Source organism: Pempheris klunzingeri, chromosome 17 (genome assembly GCF_042242105.1).
Source record: "Pempheris klunzingeri isolate RE-2024b chromosome 17, fPemKlu1.hap1, whole genome shotgun sequence".
In the NCBI taxonomy this organism is placed as follows: domain Eukaryota; kingdom Metazoa; phylum Chordata; class Actinopteri; order Acropomatiformes; family Pempheridae; genus Pempheris; species Pempheris klunzingeri.
This window is the reverse complement of record NC_092028.1, coordinates 9,948,331-9,963,541: the sequence shown is the minus strand read 5'-3', so window position 1 is coordinate 9,963,541 and position 15,211 is coordinate 9,948,331. Positions and strand designations below refer to the sequence as shown.

Genomic DNA, 15,211 nt, shown 5'->3' with positions numbered 1-15,211 from the left:
CGATGGGCAATTTTTCACTTTTTGTTGTAGTTTCACAGACTAATCGGTAAATTAAGAAATAATGAGCAGGTGAATTGTATCCCTCATAGGCTGCCATTAAGGTCCATTTGAGGACAGATTAGTGCGACCCTCCTGTTGTGCTGTATTTACTGTATTATTTCCTGCCTCTCTCTGTGCCTTTGTCCAGCCTGGTGCTTCATGTGAAACCAGTCAGGAAGGCCGCGAGCCGCCCAGGAGGACGATCATGAAGAAGAACAAGCAGATTGACATCAAGCGAGCCCTCGCTCTGGCCGGCGTCTTTAACTTCCTGTGCTCCTGTGCCAGAGCCTGCCTGCTCCCCTTCCTCACCCTGTACTTCAAACAGCTGGGGCTCACCCCAGCGATGACCGGCATCGTCATGGGAACTCAGCACCTCATCACGCTGGTCTGGAGCCCCGTGGCAAGCCTGCTCTCCAAACACTACAACAAGAGGCGAATGGTGATAAACTGCTCTCTTGTGTGTTCCGCAGCAGTCGCCCTGGTTCTGTTGCTCATCCCGCCTTCAGACGTGCGGCCACAGACCGGCACCTGCAACGAGTCTGACGTGAGCAGCAGTCCAACGCAAAGTCTGGAGAGCAGCCTGCTCTTCAGTAGCTCTGAAATGGCCACATCACCGACTGGAATTCACCCTGAAATCAACACAGCTCTTGTTTCTCAGTCTGGTGTCACTTTTCCTGCAGAGACACCTCCTGATACTGAATCTGCTCACACTGTGATGAGCAAAACTTCACCTCCTCAGCCTGGTGATGACAAATCCCAACCTCAGCTCTCACCAGAGAACTTGTCAGCGGTGGTCAGCAGAGAACCAAACATCACTAGTTGGGTCATGCACCAGGTCACCAGCCCTGCGGCAGCTCCAGTGAGGAATAAGAGGTTTAAGTCAGGGTCAGAAGATCAGCAGGGAGAAAGGGTGACAGGGGAAAGGGAGGGTCATTTTGAGTTTCTGGGCAGCCTGAAGGTGATGGACCCTCAACACCAGCTCTTCTTCTTAATACTGATCACTATGTCGGTGTGGGAGTGTGTGTCAGCCCCTCTGGAGTGGACGGCAGACGACGGCCTGTATGAATATCTCGACTTCGCGGATGCTTCGGATCGCTACAGCAGCACTGGGGTGTGGGGTTTACTCGGAGCAGCCTGTGGGGTTGGAGGAGCGGGGTTGCTGGTCAGCCAGTTGAGCTGTCTCGTAGTTGGCCAGACCTCTAGGAGCGCGGTGCATTTCTACTGCTATGCTGGTGTGGCTGCCCTGGCCCTGCCTGCGGCTGCCTTCCTCCCCCTCCACCTGAATAAGAAGCGCGACAGGGCCAACGGGCTCCTCAAAGCCATGCAGCTGGTGCATGGCTCCCCCCGCGCTCTGCTATGCGCAGCCACCACCCTGTTGGTCGGGGTAGCGGGCTCGGCCGTGGATAACTTCCTCCTGTGGGAGATGCAGGATTGTGGGAGCAGCGAGCTGCACATGGGTCTGTCTCTTGCCCTGGCTTTGCTTTCGCAGGCTGCCTTCCCTCTGCTGGCTGGCCGAGTGTCCAGGCTCTTCAGCCCAGGACGGGTGCTCGCTGTGGGGTCTGTGTGTCTCGGGGTGCAGATCTTCTATTACTCCTTCCTCTGGGGACCGTGGGCCGCACTGCCTGCTCAGGTGTTGAGCTGTTTCAGCAGCGGAGCCCTCTGGTGGGCTGTGAACGTCCAGTGTGAGGATGTCTCTACACCGGGGGTCGAGAGGAGCGTGAGGAGGATATACAGCGCACTTTCTCTACACCTGGGTAGGGGGTTGGGGAGCTTTTCCGGAGGCTTTGTGGTACAGAGGTTTGGGCTGAGGTGGCTGTTCAGAGGAGTGGCGGTGGGTCTGATGTTGTGGTGTGTGTGCCTGCCCCTGCTGCAGTGGAAAGCCCCTCGTCAGCGCCGGATTAACTATTCTCGGCTTTTGGCGGCTGATGCAAGTGACGCCAGCGACTCTGAGTCTGAACAGGAGAGAGACTGGCTCGATAAAGCGCTGGAGGACGACAGAAGCAACAACAACTATGGAAGAAGGATAAACCACTGAACTTCACAGTGTGAGAGCACAAACGAACGCATAAATGAGTGAAGCAGATAGAAGGGATTTACTAAATTAAATTATCAAATAATTTCTATCAATATGGAAATAAGAATTGTCATTCCTCCGCAGGTTTGCGCTCTCACTTACAGACATGTCACTCTTTATTACCACGAAGCAGAGCCCAAAGCGGGAGCATTGATTCCCACTCTGACAGGTTCAATTAAAATCCAAATCTCCATCTTAAACTCACATTGTCGCTCAGAACTTCTTCATCAGAATTCAATTTTGTGCAATTTATCAGTCTTCACTTAAAGTGTCAGCTGTACTGATGAACTTCATCTCTGGGCCACCTGAGCCTTTACAAATGTGCATTTGCATAAGCAACCATTCTTTTATAGAGCAAACAAGGTAGCAGGATTATGGGCGGGCGAAGGAAGGGCCACCTGGGATGTGTAACAGCTGAGGCATCAGGACATTAGAAACACTGAAGCCTCTAACTAGGAATGTCAACACAGGTCGTGTGCACAAGGCGAGGCTCAACTAGACTGTTAACCTGTTTCACCACACCCAGCCTGTTTGTCCTCTGCAGACTACTGTCAGTCATTATGTTTGTGCCTTGTTTTGGAATGTGAACTCTTTGAGCCGATAAAACGATTGAACTTGCGAAGTGATGAGTTGTGTGTATTTCACTGCAGTGAGCTGAGCACATTCACACTGACCAGTGCAAACGGAGCTGTAAGATTACCGTGTCATGCAGATGTGGGCAGATGTGTTTGCTGTGCTGCAAAATGTTTGTCTAGCCTGTCTTTCAGAGTGGGTTTGCTGATCACGCCTAATGCTAAATGGTCCATTTATGGAAACATGCTAGGAAACATCTTTACTCTGCCTTTCACCCAATATTTCATAAGCAAGACGTGCCAAATGTGGATGACATACACTGCACTTGTATGCAGTGACATCAGATTATTATGCATGCAAAGGGCTCTTTTATGTGATTTTCTTTTGTCCACCTGTTGCAGGCCTGAGTGCTGTGAAGAGTAAACTAGTCTGAAGCTGAACCCAATCAGGCGCGATGGAAAATTCACGATGAAAAACGTCTCGTTTGTGCCGTGGAGAGCTGCTGTTGTGGTTCGAGCGCAGCGGACCATTAGAAAGACAGATGTCTCTAAATATAATCCTTTATGTTTGTTAAATGGTGTATAGGAAGGGCGGCTGAGCTCATTCTTAAATGACCGATTTCTGAATCATGCATGCAATTTTCTGCTTTGAACCTTTATTTAACCTTGACATTGATATAATTTGAGTTTTTCATTTGCATACAGATCTTGGAATAATTAGTAAATATAATTTCACAAGCTCAAACTCTTTCAGGGCCTGATTGGATTCCACACATTTACCCTCTGAAAAAGAACATTCAGTTATAAATAGTCAGTTTATCTTAATGGATTCAAATGCAGTGGTTGGAAAGTAATTGAGTATATTTACTCAACTACTGTATTTTAGTACAAATTGCAGATCCTCCATTATTTCTATTTTGTCCCTCTTTATGCTGAAGTTGTCATTTTTACTCCCCTACATTTAATTTACCTTTCAGATTATAATCTTGCATATTCCATTCCTGTCCAGTGAAAAAACCACGTACCTCCAAATCCTGACATCCTGAAGAATTAAGTGTTGTGTTTTGAGAAAATTGCCCTTCTATTCAAACTAAAACTACCTAAGAACCCTCTTAGACCAGCTGGAAGATGCATCCTCGTGTAGCTGAAAACAGGGTTTCTTGTTTTTTTTGAGCTTGTGAAGTTTTCTTTTAGTTCCACGTAATTCTCACAGGACAGTTTATTATACACCATGATGCACTTCTGTAGATGAAACAATCCAACAGAATAAGAAGTAGTTATAATCGGCACAGTTTTCTAAAAATGATGCATCTTTGTTATTACAGGGTCCATTTTTATGCACAATGATGCACTTGCTGATGATGCTTGCACACTGTTGCCTCCACCACTGCTTGCTTACCCAGTGTGTCATGCTGCGGGTCCGTCAGCAGGGGGCGCCTCGCAGCGAAGATCAGGTCTCCGGCTACTTCAGGCTCAAATCCACCACTGGAGGACTCGGTTCAACATCTGCCGGCTGCTCCTCCCGTCATCTTCCCTCACACGTTAACAGCAGCGCTCCATCCAATACCTTCCAATATTAATTTCCAGGCTGCGCAAATATTCATTTAGAATTTTTCTGGAGTGTTTTTTGGAGACTATGGAGAAAGAGAGAAGACCCTCCAAACACTACGGCTCTCTGGAGAAGACGCAGGTGGACGGAGAGGCGGAGAAATCAAGTGAGTTTCCAGAAACGTGACTAAACCCCGCGCTGATGGTGTGAGAGCATGAAGGGATGAGCGATAGAAAGAGAATGTGTCACACTGCAGCAACTTTGAGCTCAGAGAATTAAAGCTCCCTGCAGATGCTCTCAGGGAACGTGTTAAAGTTGTCTCTCAGCAGGGCCCTACACAGGGTTTTAGAAATCCTGGAGAGGCTCATGGGGGGGGACACCTTTGATTTTATTATTTAACAGTTCACTTGTGTTTTCTGGAAATTGTATTATCCATTCAAAGACGTAATTTATCATAGAGTTCTCCTTCGTGTATTGGTGGTTTGAGTTTTGTTTAACTCTGATGACGGCTTCCTCTTGTTTTGTTTTATTTTGCTTTAAAATTGTCAAATTCAAAGATACCCTGTAAAAACAGGCTTGTCATTTTAGCAGTTTCCAAGAAGATTCCTGAAAGTGTAATTTGCTGATACTTATATAGAAATACACAGTGTTCATTTGGTCATTTTAATTCATTCCATTCCTAATATTCCAGTCAGGGGAGGCAGTGCCTCACCTGTCATCATCCTCACCTGCCCTCATGAGATGTATACTAATGATAAAATAAATATTTGTCCACAGATCTGTGCTATAAATGCAATTTCTGTATGATTCGAATAATTTCAATCATTTTTATAACCAAAATCGCTGTATTTTGCGTATTTCCTGTTCAATTACAGCGTAGGCAGCACCGAGCTGTGCCTCACGTCAGATTGCGCAATCCCTTGCAAACTGGGTTGAGCGCGTGCCTTTTGCTTACTCAGTGTATGCTACCAATGTAATGCTTTATTAAAATGTTTTTATACATTGTGGACATTTTTATTATATGTCCTCACTTTCCATATAATAGATAATGTATTTCACGTATGTCTATCACTTATTTAGTGTTAGGATCTGACATAAAGCCGCACTGAAAAGACATAAGGTAGCTCGGCTGCAATGAAGAGGGCTTACGTGAGCTCACGTTTCTTCTTCTTCGGTGGTTGCTCTTCTTCTATGTAGTCAAGTAAAGTTCAATAGGAGTCCGTTATTTTATGTTTTGCTCTGACTGACTGCAAAAATGTAGGATGTAATATCTCAGCTCAAAATTGGACTTTCAATCAAAACGTGAAGTAATAAATAAGAAGGAGAGGCGTATTTACAAGTAAAGGTAAGACCAGTGTGTGAATCCTGTGTGTGAGAGAGAGAGAGAGCGCATCCGCTGTGGTGCTGTGTGGCTTGTTATAGGCTGTCTGAAGCATCCACCTTGGTGCTTTTTGGGAGGCATGCTGAACCGCTATACATTTTACATTCTTCCTTGGCCCAATATGTACCTGCTATGTGTATGGAAAGAATGCTGATATGAGATATGAGACATAATCGGTAGTTGGCAAATATATTGGGTGCATATATTTGTAAATGTGACTCTGAAAGAGTAAGTGCCTCACCAGCCACAAACCTCACCGCACGTCACTGATTCCAGTAATGAATGAAAGGATATACCAATGTTTCCAATAATTAGTACCAAATTATGTTGGAACGGAGACACAATTTATCTTTAGCTTTTGTTTTGATTGTGAGATGTTACTTTTGCTGTTCCTCAAGGCTCACCTCTTGGTTCTCTATTATTCCCTTAGTATGTTCTCCGTTATATCATGTGTACAACTTTACATTACAAGAACGCTCACAGGCCACACATACATTTGATTGTATTGCTTTCTATTATATAGCATATGTTCCACATAGCTGGTTTTAAGAGTGCCTGAGTGCCAGCTACTAAAGTCTATAGAAATGATATGCAGGCTTTTAAAAGAACACATAAGTAGTGACCAGAAACTCTATATGTACACAAACCTGTTGTGCACGAATATAATTAAACGTTACAGAGTGAATTGTACAGTTTTGACTAAACTGCTGCCCGTCTGACTGTTTGGAGCACCTCACCAGATTCATGTGGGAGTCTTTGGGAGGTCGACTGTTTGTGCAGCTCTGACATCCCCAGTGATTCAGTGTGTGTGATTGTTATGTCTTTTCCACACAAGGTCAGGTAATTAAAAAGCGGATCCAAGCTCTGCTGGATGACTCACCGCTCCTGGCGAGCAGTAGGAGGCTGAAGGGGAGGTGGGGTGGGGATAGTGCAGCTATTCGGTGATGCTTGAACCTTCATGCAGAGCTAGGCTAGCTGTTTCCTGACTTTATGCTAAGCTAACCTAACTTCTCTGCTGTCTGTAGCTTTTTTTTTTTAGCATACAGACATGTAAGCGATGCCAATCGTCCTGTTTAAGAGCAAATAAACATTAACATACTAACAGATTAATAAACATAAATCATACTTAAAATAATTCACTGTATAGTAAATGCATACTAATGTGCATTTTCTCTGAAACTTGTGATCATCTCTGTGGGATCAATTAGAGCAGTTTACCGGTCTGTGACCACAGACACTGGACTCTGCTGGTGCAGCGGGTGTAAGAAATGCTGTTAAGATGGCTGAGTTCCTTTAAGTGCTCTAGCAAAGTAATGCCAGTGAGCCTGGATCCCTTAAATAGACTGCTGGTAATATGGTTATTAGTTACACCTGTGCTTTTCCTGCAGGTAAACATCACATGTCTGCTGCGACACCACTTTATTATAGACGCAGCCCTTCTCTTCTCGCATGTCATCACCAATTCTTAGTGAAGGCTGTTCACACATTATCATTTCTCTTTGCTCTCCAGACACAAATGTGAACTCAAACTGCAGCATTCTGAGAGACTTACTTTGAAACATTACAAAAAGCATGCAAACAGCTGATAACTGCTTATTGTTAAAGTGACGATTCTTGTAAAACTGCCACGGTAATGTCACACGATAAGACAAAATGCCAGCCCATGTGTAGTCAGAGTCTAATGCCCACCATGTATTTCTTTCAGATGTTCACAGTATATCTGATGGAGTGTGTTTGAGGATTGAAGTTTATAGAGATATTTTTGGTGCAAAGAAAAGTGAATCTGTAAAAATCCCATTATCAGACGCAAATGAACGTGCTGTGGTCCCCTCTGTCTTTCAGCAGAGGATGTTATTTCCATGGCTGACTCCACAACTACAATCGAGGACATTGAAGGGGAGCTGTGCAAAATCGAGCGGATAAGAGACATCCTGGTACGGAGAGAATCAGAGCTGAGATACATGTAAGATCTGCATCTTCAGTGAAGTACATGTGAAACACAGACATACAGAAAGTACACACATTTTCACTGTATAATTGCTACGGACCATATCTGGATACTGCACACAGTGATGACATGATGACATTACACCCAAGAGGATTACACATGCCTCTCTTTTACCATGTGATGTTCCACTGTTTGGTCCTCTGCACCAGCGCATACAGCAAAGCTCTGCTGTTCTGGGATCTGAATACACCAAGATACTTTTAACAGCCCCTCAGGAATAAGAGACGATGCACCCTGACTGTCAGACACCAACACTGCGAGCAGCCATGTGCACGATGGCAAAAAGTGTGTGAAGAAAACAGCAGTGCTATTTAAGGTCTTAGCAGACTATCAGCACACACACACACACACACACACAGATACACAGATACATACACATCCATCATTTTTTTTTTTTTCAGATTTCAAAAGATGCCCTTTCTCTCTCATCCTTTCTTTTAATTATTTCTCTCTTTTTCTGTGGAGACCGTCCTCATTATTTTGACACATGAAGATTGAGTTAAGGGAGCGGGGGCTAAGAACAGCGACCAGCGCTCCATAATGCGGCCATGTGAGGAATCAGAGAAACTGAGAATAAAGATTTTTTTTGCTCGAGGTTTTGTTTTTCCACGTTAGCCTTCAAAATGACTAGTCTGACAAGTACTTTGGTTCATGGTGACACGTATCCGCTTTCACTTCCGTTCACGTCCACCCGTATCCAGAGGGTGCAAAGTGATGCGCAGTCCCACTCCCAATAATAGATTGTTTTCCTTCTAGTCTCCACGGGCCCGCATGTGTTGACATGTATTATATCAACTGCAACGCAGACGCCAGCTGAAACTCAGCCACTGTGGGGAGATTTGGACAGAGCCAGGCTAGCTTTTTCCACCTGTTTCCAGTCTCTGTGCTAAGCTAACTAGCTGCAGGCTGTAGCTTTATGTTTACCGGACAGACATGAGTTTGAGTAGGCCTGCATTTCAACTTGTCATTTCAGCTGTGTTGCATTGTAATAACTGCTGCAACAGAGCTAAATTAATTAAAGGAGTAGTTCAACATTTTGTGAAATCCACTAATGGCAGAGAGTTAGATGGAAAAATTTATACCACTCTCATGTCTATACAGTATGAGCATGAGTGGAAGTTGCTCTAAGCACCACTGTGCCAAAGTACAGCCTCACAGAGCCGCCACCATGACTGTTGACTCTTGTTGTTTTACTCGTGTTTACTGAAATGTTGCCTCAGGCAGTGGATGCAGCGGCATCATTTAGGCTGAACAGTGTATGAGTCATCCTGAAATATACAGTATACCTCTGAAGTACGCTGAAGTGAAACCTATTTTGCTAAACCAACAGCCCAGAGTACATATTTCTAGCCTCACCAGTCATTGTCCTCTATTTTTTGCCGTCATTGTAATAGCACCCCCCCACACACACACACGCAGAAACACACAAGCACCCGTGTGTGAGTGTTGAAATGTGCATCAGAGTCAGACGGTGAAATGAGATCTGATACCGTCAGGTGTGATTCATTCAGAGAGGGCAGCGTGGCGGCGTCATTTCAGATAATAAACTCACGGACCTCGCCGTCATCTGAGCCCAAAATCTGAGGCCAGTGTTTTTGTGTTAAACAAGCTTATACAATTTCTCAACAGTGCTCGTGTGTGAAGATATAAAGGAAATTGTTTTGCTTATATTAAATCCATTCTATGCTTTTAAAGCCCCTAAAAGAGAAAATCTTTAAATAAGATCATTTGGAGGTCTAGTTTAATCATGTTTTTTTTATACTGGCTTCCTACAAAATACCTGTTCATAGTTTGTTTTCCGCTCAGGATGGATGACATCCAGCTCTGCAAAGAGATCACAAGGCTGAAGACGGAGCTGCAGAAACTTGTTTCAGTTCCAGGTGAATCAAAAAGCAGTCACTGTCATACTGTGCGCCTTTTGTCACATTTTTCTTTATTTATTTTGCTTGGGATGGGCCACATATGGTTTTCTTTTCTTTTTTTTTTGCTGTTGTTGTTATTTCTCTGATCTTACCAATGGGACGAGGACTGAAAGGAAATCAAGGCATGTAACCTTTTCTCAAACAGGTTTCCTATGCTATATTATATATTTTTTATATATATATATATATATATATATATATATATATATATATATATATATACACACACACATATATATATACACTATATTATATGGCAACTAAGAGATAAGTTGCTACACTTAATACTATTAAATACTATAAACTGCATCTCATTGTAGTGCAGTGTTGCTCTGTTCACTTCACCACTTTAGAGGTTTTGTACACATCTATGGCTAATTGTAGTGAATTTTGAGACTTTCTATTTGACGCCATCATCAGTTAAAAGTTTTAACTTGTCTTATACTTTAACTTAACTACTTTGACTGCTCATCATCCTCAACTGTACTTTATGTTTTGTGCTAATTAGCAAATATTAGCACTCTTTTACCAGGATGACTGGTAATCAGCTCCTCTTTAGTGTCTAGGCTTCGGTCCCTCTCTGAGATAACGTGTGGAAGAAAATAGCAATGACTAAGGGAAAGACACGTTGGCTGGCAGCTGGTTGTCCAAGTAACCATTATAATGTGACATTTCTGGCTATATAGACACTAATATAGAAAACAATATTCCTTTAAATACCCACCAAAACAATCCTCAGCAAATATGAATATAAATATGGTTGTTTTACAGTACTAGAATATAATGGTTTGTAATTGTAACACTCAGCGACGGCTGTATTTCATGTAAGGCTTGTCATGTGATCGTTGGACAGACAAGGACAAGGCCGATGAGGACAGAGAGCGGGAAGAGGAGCTGCTGAAGCAGATCAACAAGCTGGTGGAGACCAGAGACTTCCTCGTGGATGATGTGGAGTTTGAAAGGTTGAGGTGAGGTTATTAAATCAGTGGTTGAAATGGAACGGCACGGCAGACATCACAGTGCTGTCTGCCTACAAGACAATTGGTTTCAGGGAGCAAAAAGGTTTTAATTAATGCAGTTCTAAAGGTCTGGATCTTCAGATTATGGTAATTGTGGAGATGAGATTGGATTAAACTTTAGAATTCACTTTTAGCATGTTGATCAGTCTGAAGGTTTTACCAAAAACACTGTAGTTGAATACCTCTACCATCTGACCTGTGACAGATCCTTCAGGAAATGTGAATTATCAGCAGTGGTGGAAAGTTACAAAGTACATTTACTCAAGTGCCTTTGAGGTACTCTTGCTTTACTCGGGTATTACCATTTATAATTCCACTCCACTACATGTCAGAGGGAAATATTGTACTTTCTGCTCCACTAAATTTGACATTTTTGGTTAGCTATCAGATGAAGATTTGACACAATGCTTATATCGAAAGCTAAAATAAAAACACAACACAAATTAGTGGTTTCAAACCCTTTTGCCGTTTGACTTTTTGACAAAAAGCAGCGCGTAGTCGAGGTCACGTTCCAGATGTCTATGAGTTGTTATCAGTTCCAACAAATAGTGATTTTTCCCTCTGAGAGTGGCTAAACCAGTACTTTGACTTTAATACTTTCATTACATTGTTCGGCTAATACTTCTATACTTTTACATAAATTGGATTTTTCATGCAGGCCTTTTACTTGTAACAGACCATTTTCACATTGCTGTACAATACCCGTTGCTAAAAGAAATCTGACTGTTTCAGCAACTCAGACCGGTGATCTGATTTAAAGGTTATCTAAAAAGGTATTTAAAAGGCTATCTGTGTATCCTCCGTGTATTTACACCGAAAATTAAATCACGTCCACCGTCAGTCAGATTATTTGTTTGTGTTGTTAAATTGGCTGTCACCACTGATAAGCAGGCAGTCGTTCATGTAACAGAATGTCTTTGACTGACTTTGTGATTGCAAAGATTGCAGGGATGTGAGAGGCCATCTTCCTTCATTAATCATTGCGAAAATGTACTGTACTTGCGTAATGTTTGTGCTGCAGTGAATTCACACCATGTACAGTAGGCTAAACTCCTTTCCTGATGATTCATCAATCCAGACTGTAACATAGGTTTCTCTCAAATGCAGCCCAGTGACATTTAACAAGGTCTGAAAAGTCTTACATGTGCTCGACAGATAAAAAAAAACAAGGCGATATTCTCCTCCACAGGGAAAGAGAGGAAGACAGAGAAATGGCAGCCTTCTTACAGTCCAAATTTCCCAAGACACTGGCTGCAAAAGGTGAGTCTAACCACGAGGCTGTCATGTGCAAGCTTCCAATTAAAAAGAAATCTTGGGCTGCAGTTATCCTTGTAGCCACCGTTTCCACTCATGACACTTGTGTACGGGCACTGATGCTACAAACACTCCCTGAGCAGGTTCTTTGACAGCAATACAACAAGAAGAGCAGCTGGTGTATTTGTTTGCAGTGCAGCCAAACAAACACAAACATGTTTACATAAGAAATCAATCAAAAATGATTAGATAAGATCTGATTTCATGCTACACGCAGCACCACTAGTTTTCCACACAACACTGGGGCACAGGAAAAGGAGTTCAGTTTTTGATTTAATGAGAATGTTAAAGGACAAATTCAACATTTCAGGAAATATGATCATTATAAGTAAAGAAGCAGATTTCCCCCCCCAAAAAAAGACCCTAAAAACTTTTCATTTGAGGAATATTACGTTATTTTTAGATAAAGAGGATAAGAGTGTGATTGGTGGTCATACTGTGGTCTTCAATCAGGTACTTTGCAGGATCAGAAGGTTGCATCGAAATCCCAGCAAACGTCAGCACCATTCATCACGAAAACTGGACTTGCGCTACTGAAAGACTGCTGCGGCTTCACCTGCTCCATCATGTGACACTGTCCACTGACTACCTGCTGCTACATTTGTGCACACACATTTGTACTTATGTGTGTGTGTGTGTGTGTGTGGATGCACATGTGACCCTGCCCAGTCCTTTCATGTGTATATTGTCTATCAGCCCCATTAAGAAAGATTATCTGCATCCATCTTCATATGCTGGTATGTATACAATGTAAGAAATGTGTATTAATATATATATAATGTCACTTTCATGTCATAATGTCAGCATTTAATGTCATTTGCTACTGTGAAATAGCTGAATATACTAATGGCTTCTGTTCAATTAAGGTAATCAGATATTGTTATGGCTGCTCAGACGTTCCATCAGTCTAAGATGCTGCAAGCATAAACGTCCCTGATGTCCCCAAACTACACTCCCTATTTTTCCTTTGCCATTTGCTGTAGTACCGTAGCTGAGTATTATAATAACATTACCAGGACTGCAGTCAGTCGTTACTTTCATTATCGATCAATCGATCAGCTTTTTAATCGTGTGTTGTCACTACGCATTACTCAATGGTCCAATTAACAACAACTGTACAGTGGCTCTTCACTTACTCAGCAGTTCACAACTTAAACCAAAGTCTTTGTCTGTAAGTAGTCATTAAGTGATATGCCTTACAGTCTGTGTTTTGTAAAAACACATATTTTCACATATATGGTTAAAAAGAATGAATCTAATCTAGAATCATTTTGGGTGACAGTGACCGTCAAACTATCCTCTTTACAAAGCTGTTACAATAAAGACTTCACTGCTCTTCCTTTTTCAGGCTGTGTAGCTTCTTTGTCTCACCAGATACACGGGTCGTTGGAAACTGCACTCAGCTACAAGTCGGCCACATTAGAATCAATAGTTATTAATAATAAATATAAAAGCTACCTTTACGACGTTACACAAAGTAGTCATTTGAACTCTACACACGAATTATTGAAGATTTGTAATGTTCATTTGTCACTGAACACATTTGTTTCAAACAAAACTTCATGCTCCATCATTACACACTGGTGTATTGTATTTTAGACAACTGTTTACTTAGTTGTCTCAGATCTGGCACTCTTTTCACTAAATAAAAAAAACAAAAAAAACAAATCAAGAGAATGTTTTAAATGAATGCTCATACATGTGACTGTAAAATTATAACAGCAGAATGTTAACCATCATTCTATAAATTGGTTTATTAAAGGCACACCTATCATCAAACTATTAAATAATTAAATATTACAGTATATCAACACATCCACAACAACTGTGAGTGTGTAGAAGCCAACATCTGACCTGCTGCAATGAACAGTCCTGCTGTACACACAGTATGTGTAATTGTCATGACAACAGGATAGGATGGTGGCAGATGTTGATGTTAATTCCTATAAGGTTTGTGAAGTGTAGACAAAGGTAAAATGGGGTGTGTATCGATTGCTGACCTTCTAAACATGAATTTTCTGCTGTCATAGCCTCTCTTTAGCTGCACTTAATGGAATACAATGTGGTCCAATACAATTAAGGTATAGCCAAAGGATAATAAAAGTTGTGCAGCTGTTTTGTTTGGGTGTGTAAATCTCTAAAAGCTCCTTAATTTTGCAAAAGCTCATCAGCTGGTGTTTTACTTAACTGATTTCATGCTCGACGTAATGCATTCAAAAACAAGTGGAAGCCAGGATGTAAATACCCGACCCTTCTCCGAAGAGCATCGTGTGTGTTACTGCCATGACAACGGGGCTGAGGTGGTGGTATGCGTGTGATGGTGGTTATTATTGTTCACTGTGGAGAGGAGAAAACTAGATGGTTTTAGTTCGACATAACTTACCTCAAGCTGCCTGCCCTCACCCCTCACACACACACACACACACACACACAAAAACACACTGCAGCCACAGATGAGTCATGCAGCGGATGTAGAGATGCACTATAGCAAGACCAGTGTCATTAATTTGTCCTTTAAATGCTTCCTCGTGGAGCATTTTGTCTGAAGAATACTCCATTTTAGTAGGAATTGTGGACATGTGAAGCCAAATAGGTGTGCTTATTTTTTCCCCCCTTTCTTCAACATTCCCTCTTATCTTTGCGAAGAGATAAATTCACATCCAATAATGAATATACAGGCTGTCCATGAAGCTCTTCGCTGAGCCTTTTCTCCTGTAGCACTATGGTCTGTTTCGCGGTTATGTTCTCATGGCAGCTGATGAAAGCTGTCACAGCTGGCTGCAGATTAACAGACCTGAGTACAGATGAGCAAAGCTCTCCTCTGTATTTAATGTGCAGGCTGAGAAGACTAATCAGGGGGCTACATACTGTGAATATGGACAAGCTACTGCCAACCCACTCTAATTGGATGCCAGTGAAAAACCTTCTTGTTCTTGTATGCAGCGTTGGCTGAGACATTTAACACTCCCTGGAAAGGTGATATCATGCTCCGCTAATTAAAGACTTCATGCTTTCTTTTTTTTCTCCCTTTCTTCCTTCTTTACAGCTTTGACTCTTTTGTAAGCGATTAACAATCCCAGGCTCAGACTTGGAGCAGATACCTCACTGTGTGGTACTGTACATGTGTGCATAGACCTTTACCTCTTTACATTTTGCCCTCCCCTGGTTGCCTCTATGGACAGTAGGTGAGAGATCTTGCAAATGTGGGGTGAAGGAAGGCAGATGATGAAGTAGGTGAAAGGTGGTGAGAGGGAAAGCAAGGAGAGGTATCAAACCTTTCTCACACATCTGATATGTTTGACAGCGAGGAGTCTCGATGCCTGAAACATGACT

The 15,211-nt window shown here is 42.4% G+C and overlaps 2 protein-coding genes across 2 annotated transcripts; both read left to right on the top strand.

The window, feature by feature from the left end:
- The first annotated feature begins 238 nt into the window (after nt 1–238).
- Nucleotides 239–2,731, top strand: mfsd6l (major facilitator superfamily domain containing 6-like). Its single transcript, XM_070848327.1, has one exon. It carries the CDS (start codon nt 245–247, stop codon nt 2,072–2,074), a length of 1,830 nt encoding a protein of 609 aa, XP_070704428.1. The 5' UTR covers nt 239–244; the 3' UTR covers nt 2,075–2,731.
- A 1,570-nt stretch (nt 2,732–4,301) lies between these two features.
- On the top strand, nt 4,302–12,450 carry LOC139217216 (bMERB domain-containing protein 1). The gene is made up of 6 exons (XM_070848529.1): nt 4,302–4,400; nt 7,458–7,578; nt 9,430–9,503; nt 10,399–10,513; nt 11,754–11,824; nt 12,332–12,450. Exons 1-6 carry the CDS (start codon nt 4,322–4,324, stop codon nt 12,448–12,450), a joined length of 579 nt encoding a protein of 192 aa, XP_070704630.1. The 5' UTR covers nt 4,302–4,321.
- Nucleotides 12,451–15,211: the final 2,761 nt, after the last annotated feature.

What these genes read in the sequence shown, in the direction of transcription:
- mfsd6l (XM_070848327.1), top strand. Translation starts at nt 245, where the DNA reads ATGAAGAAGAACAAGCAGATTGACATCAAGCGAGCCCTCGCTCTGGCC.
- LOC139217216 (XM_070848529.1), top strand. Translation starts at nt 4,322, where the DNA reads ATGGAGAAAGAGAGAAGACCCTCCAAACACTACGGCTCTCTGGAGAAG. An exon ending in GAATCAGAGCTGAGATACAT is followed by an intron (nt 7,579 to 9,429) that starts GTAAGATCTGCA and finishes TTTTCCGCTCAG; the next exon opens with GATGGATGACATCCAGCTCT. An exon ending in GAAACTTGTTTCAGTTCCAG is followed by an intron (nt 9,504 to 10,398) that starts GTGAATCAAAAA and finishes ATCGTTGGACAG; the next exon opens with ACAAGGACAAGGCCGATGAG.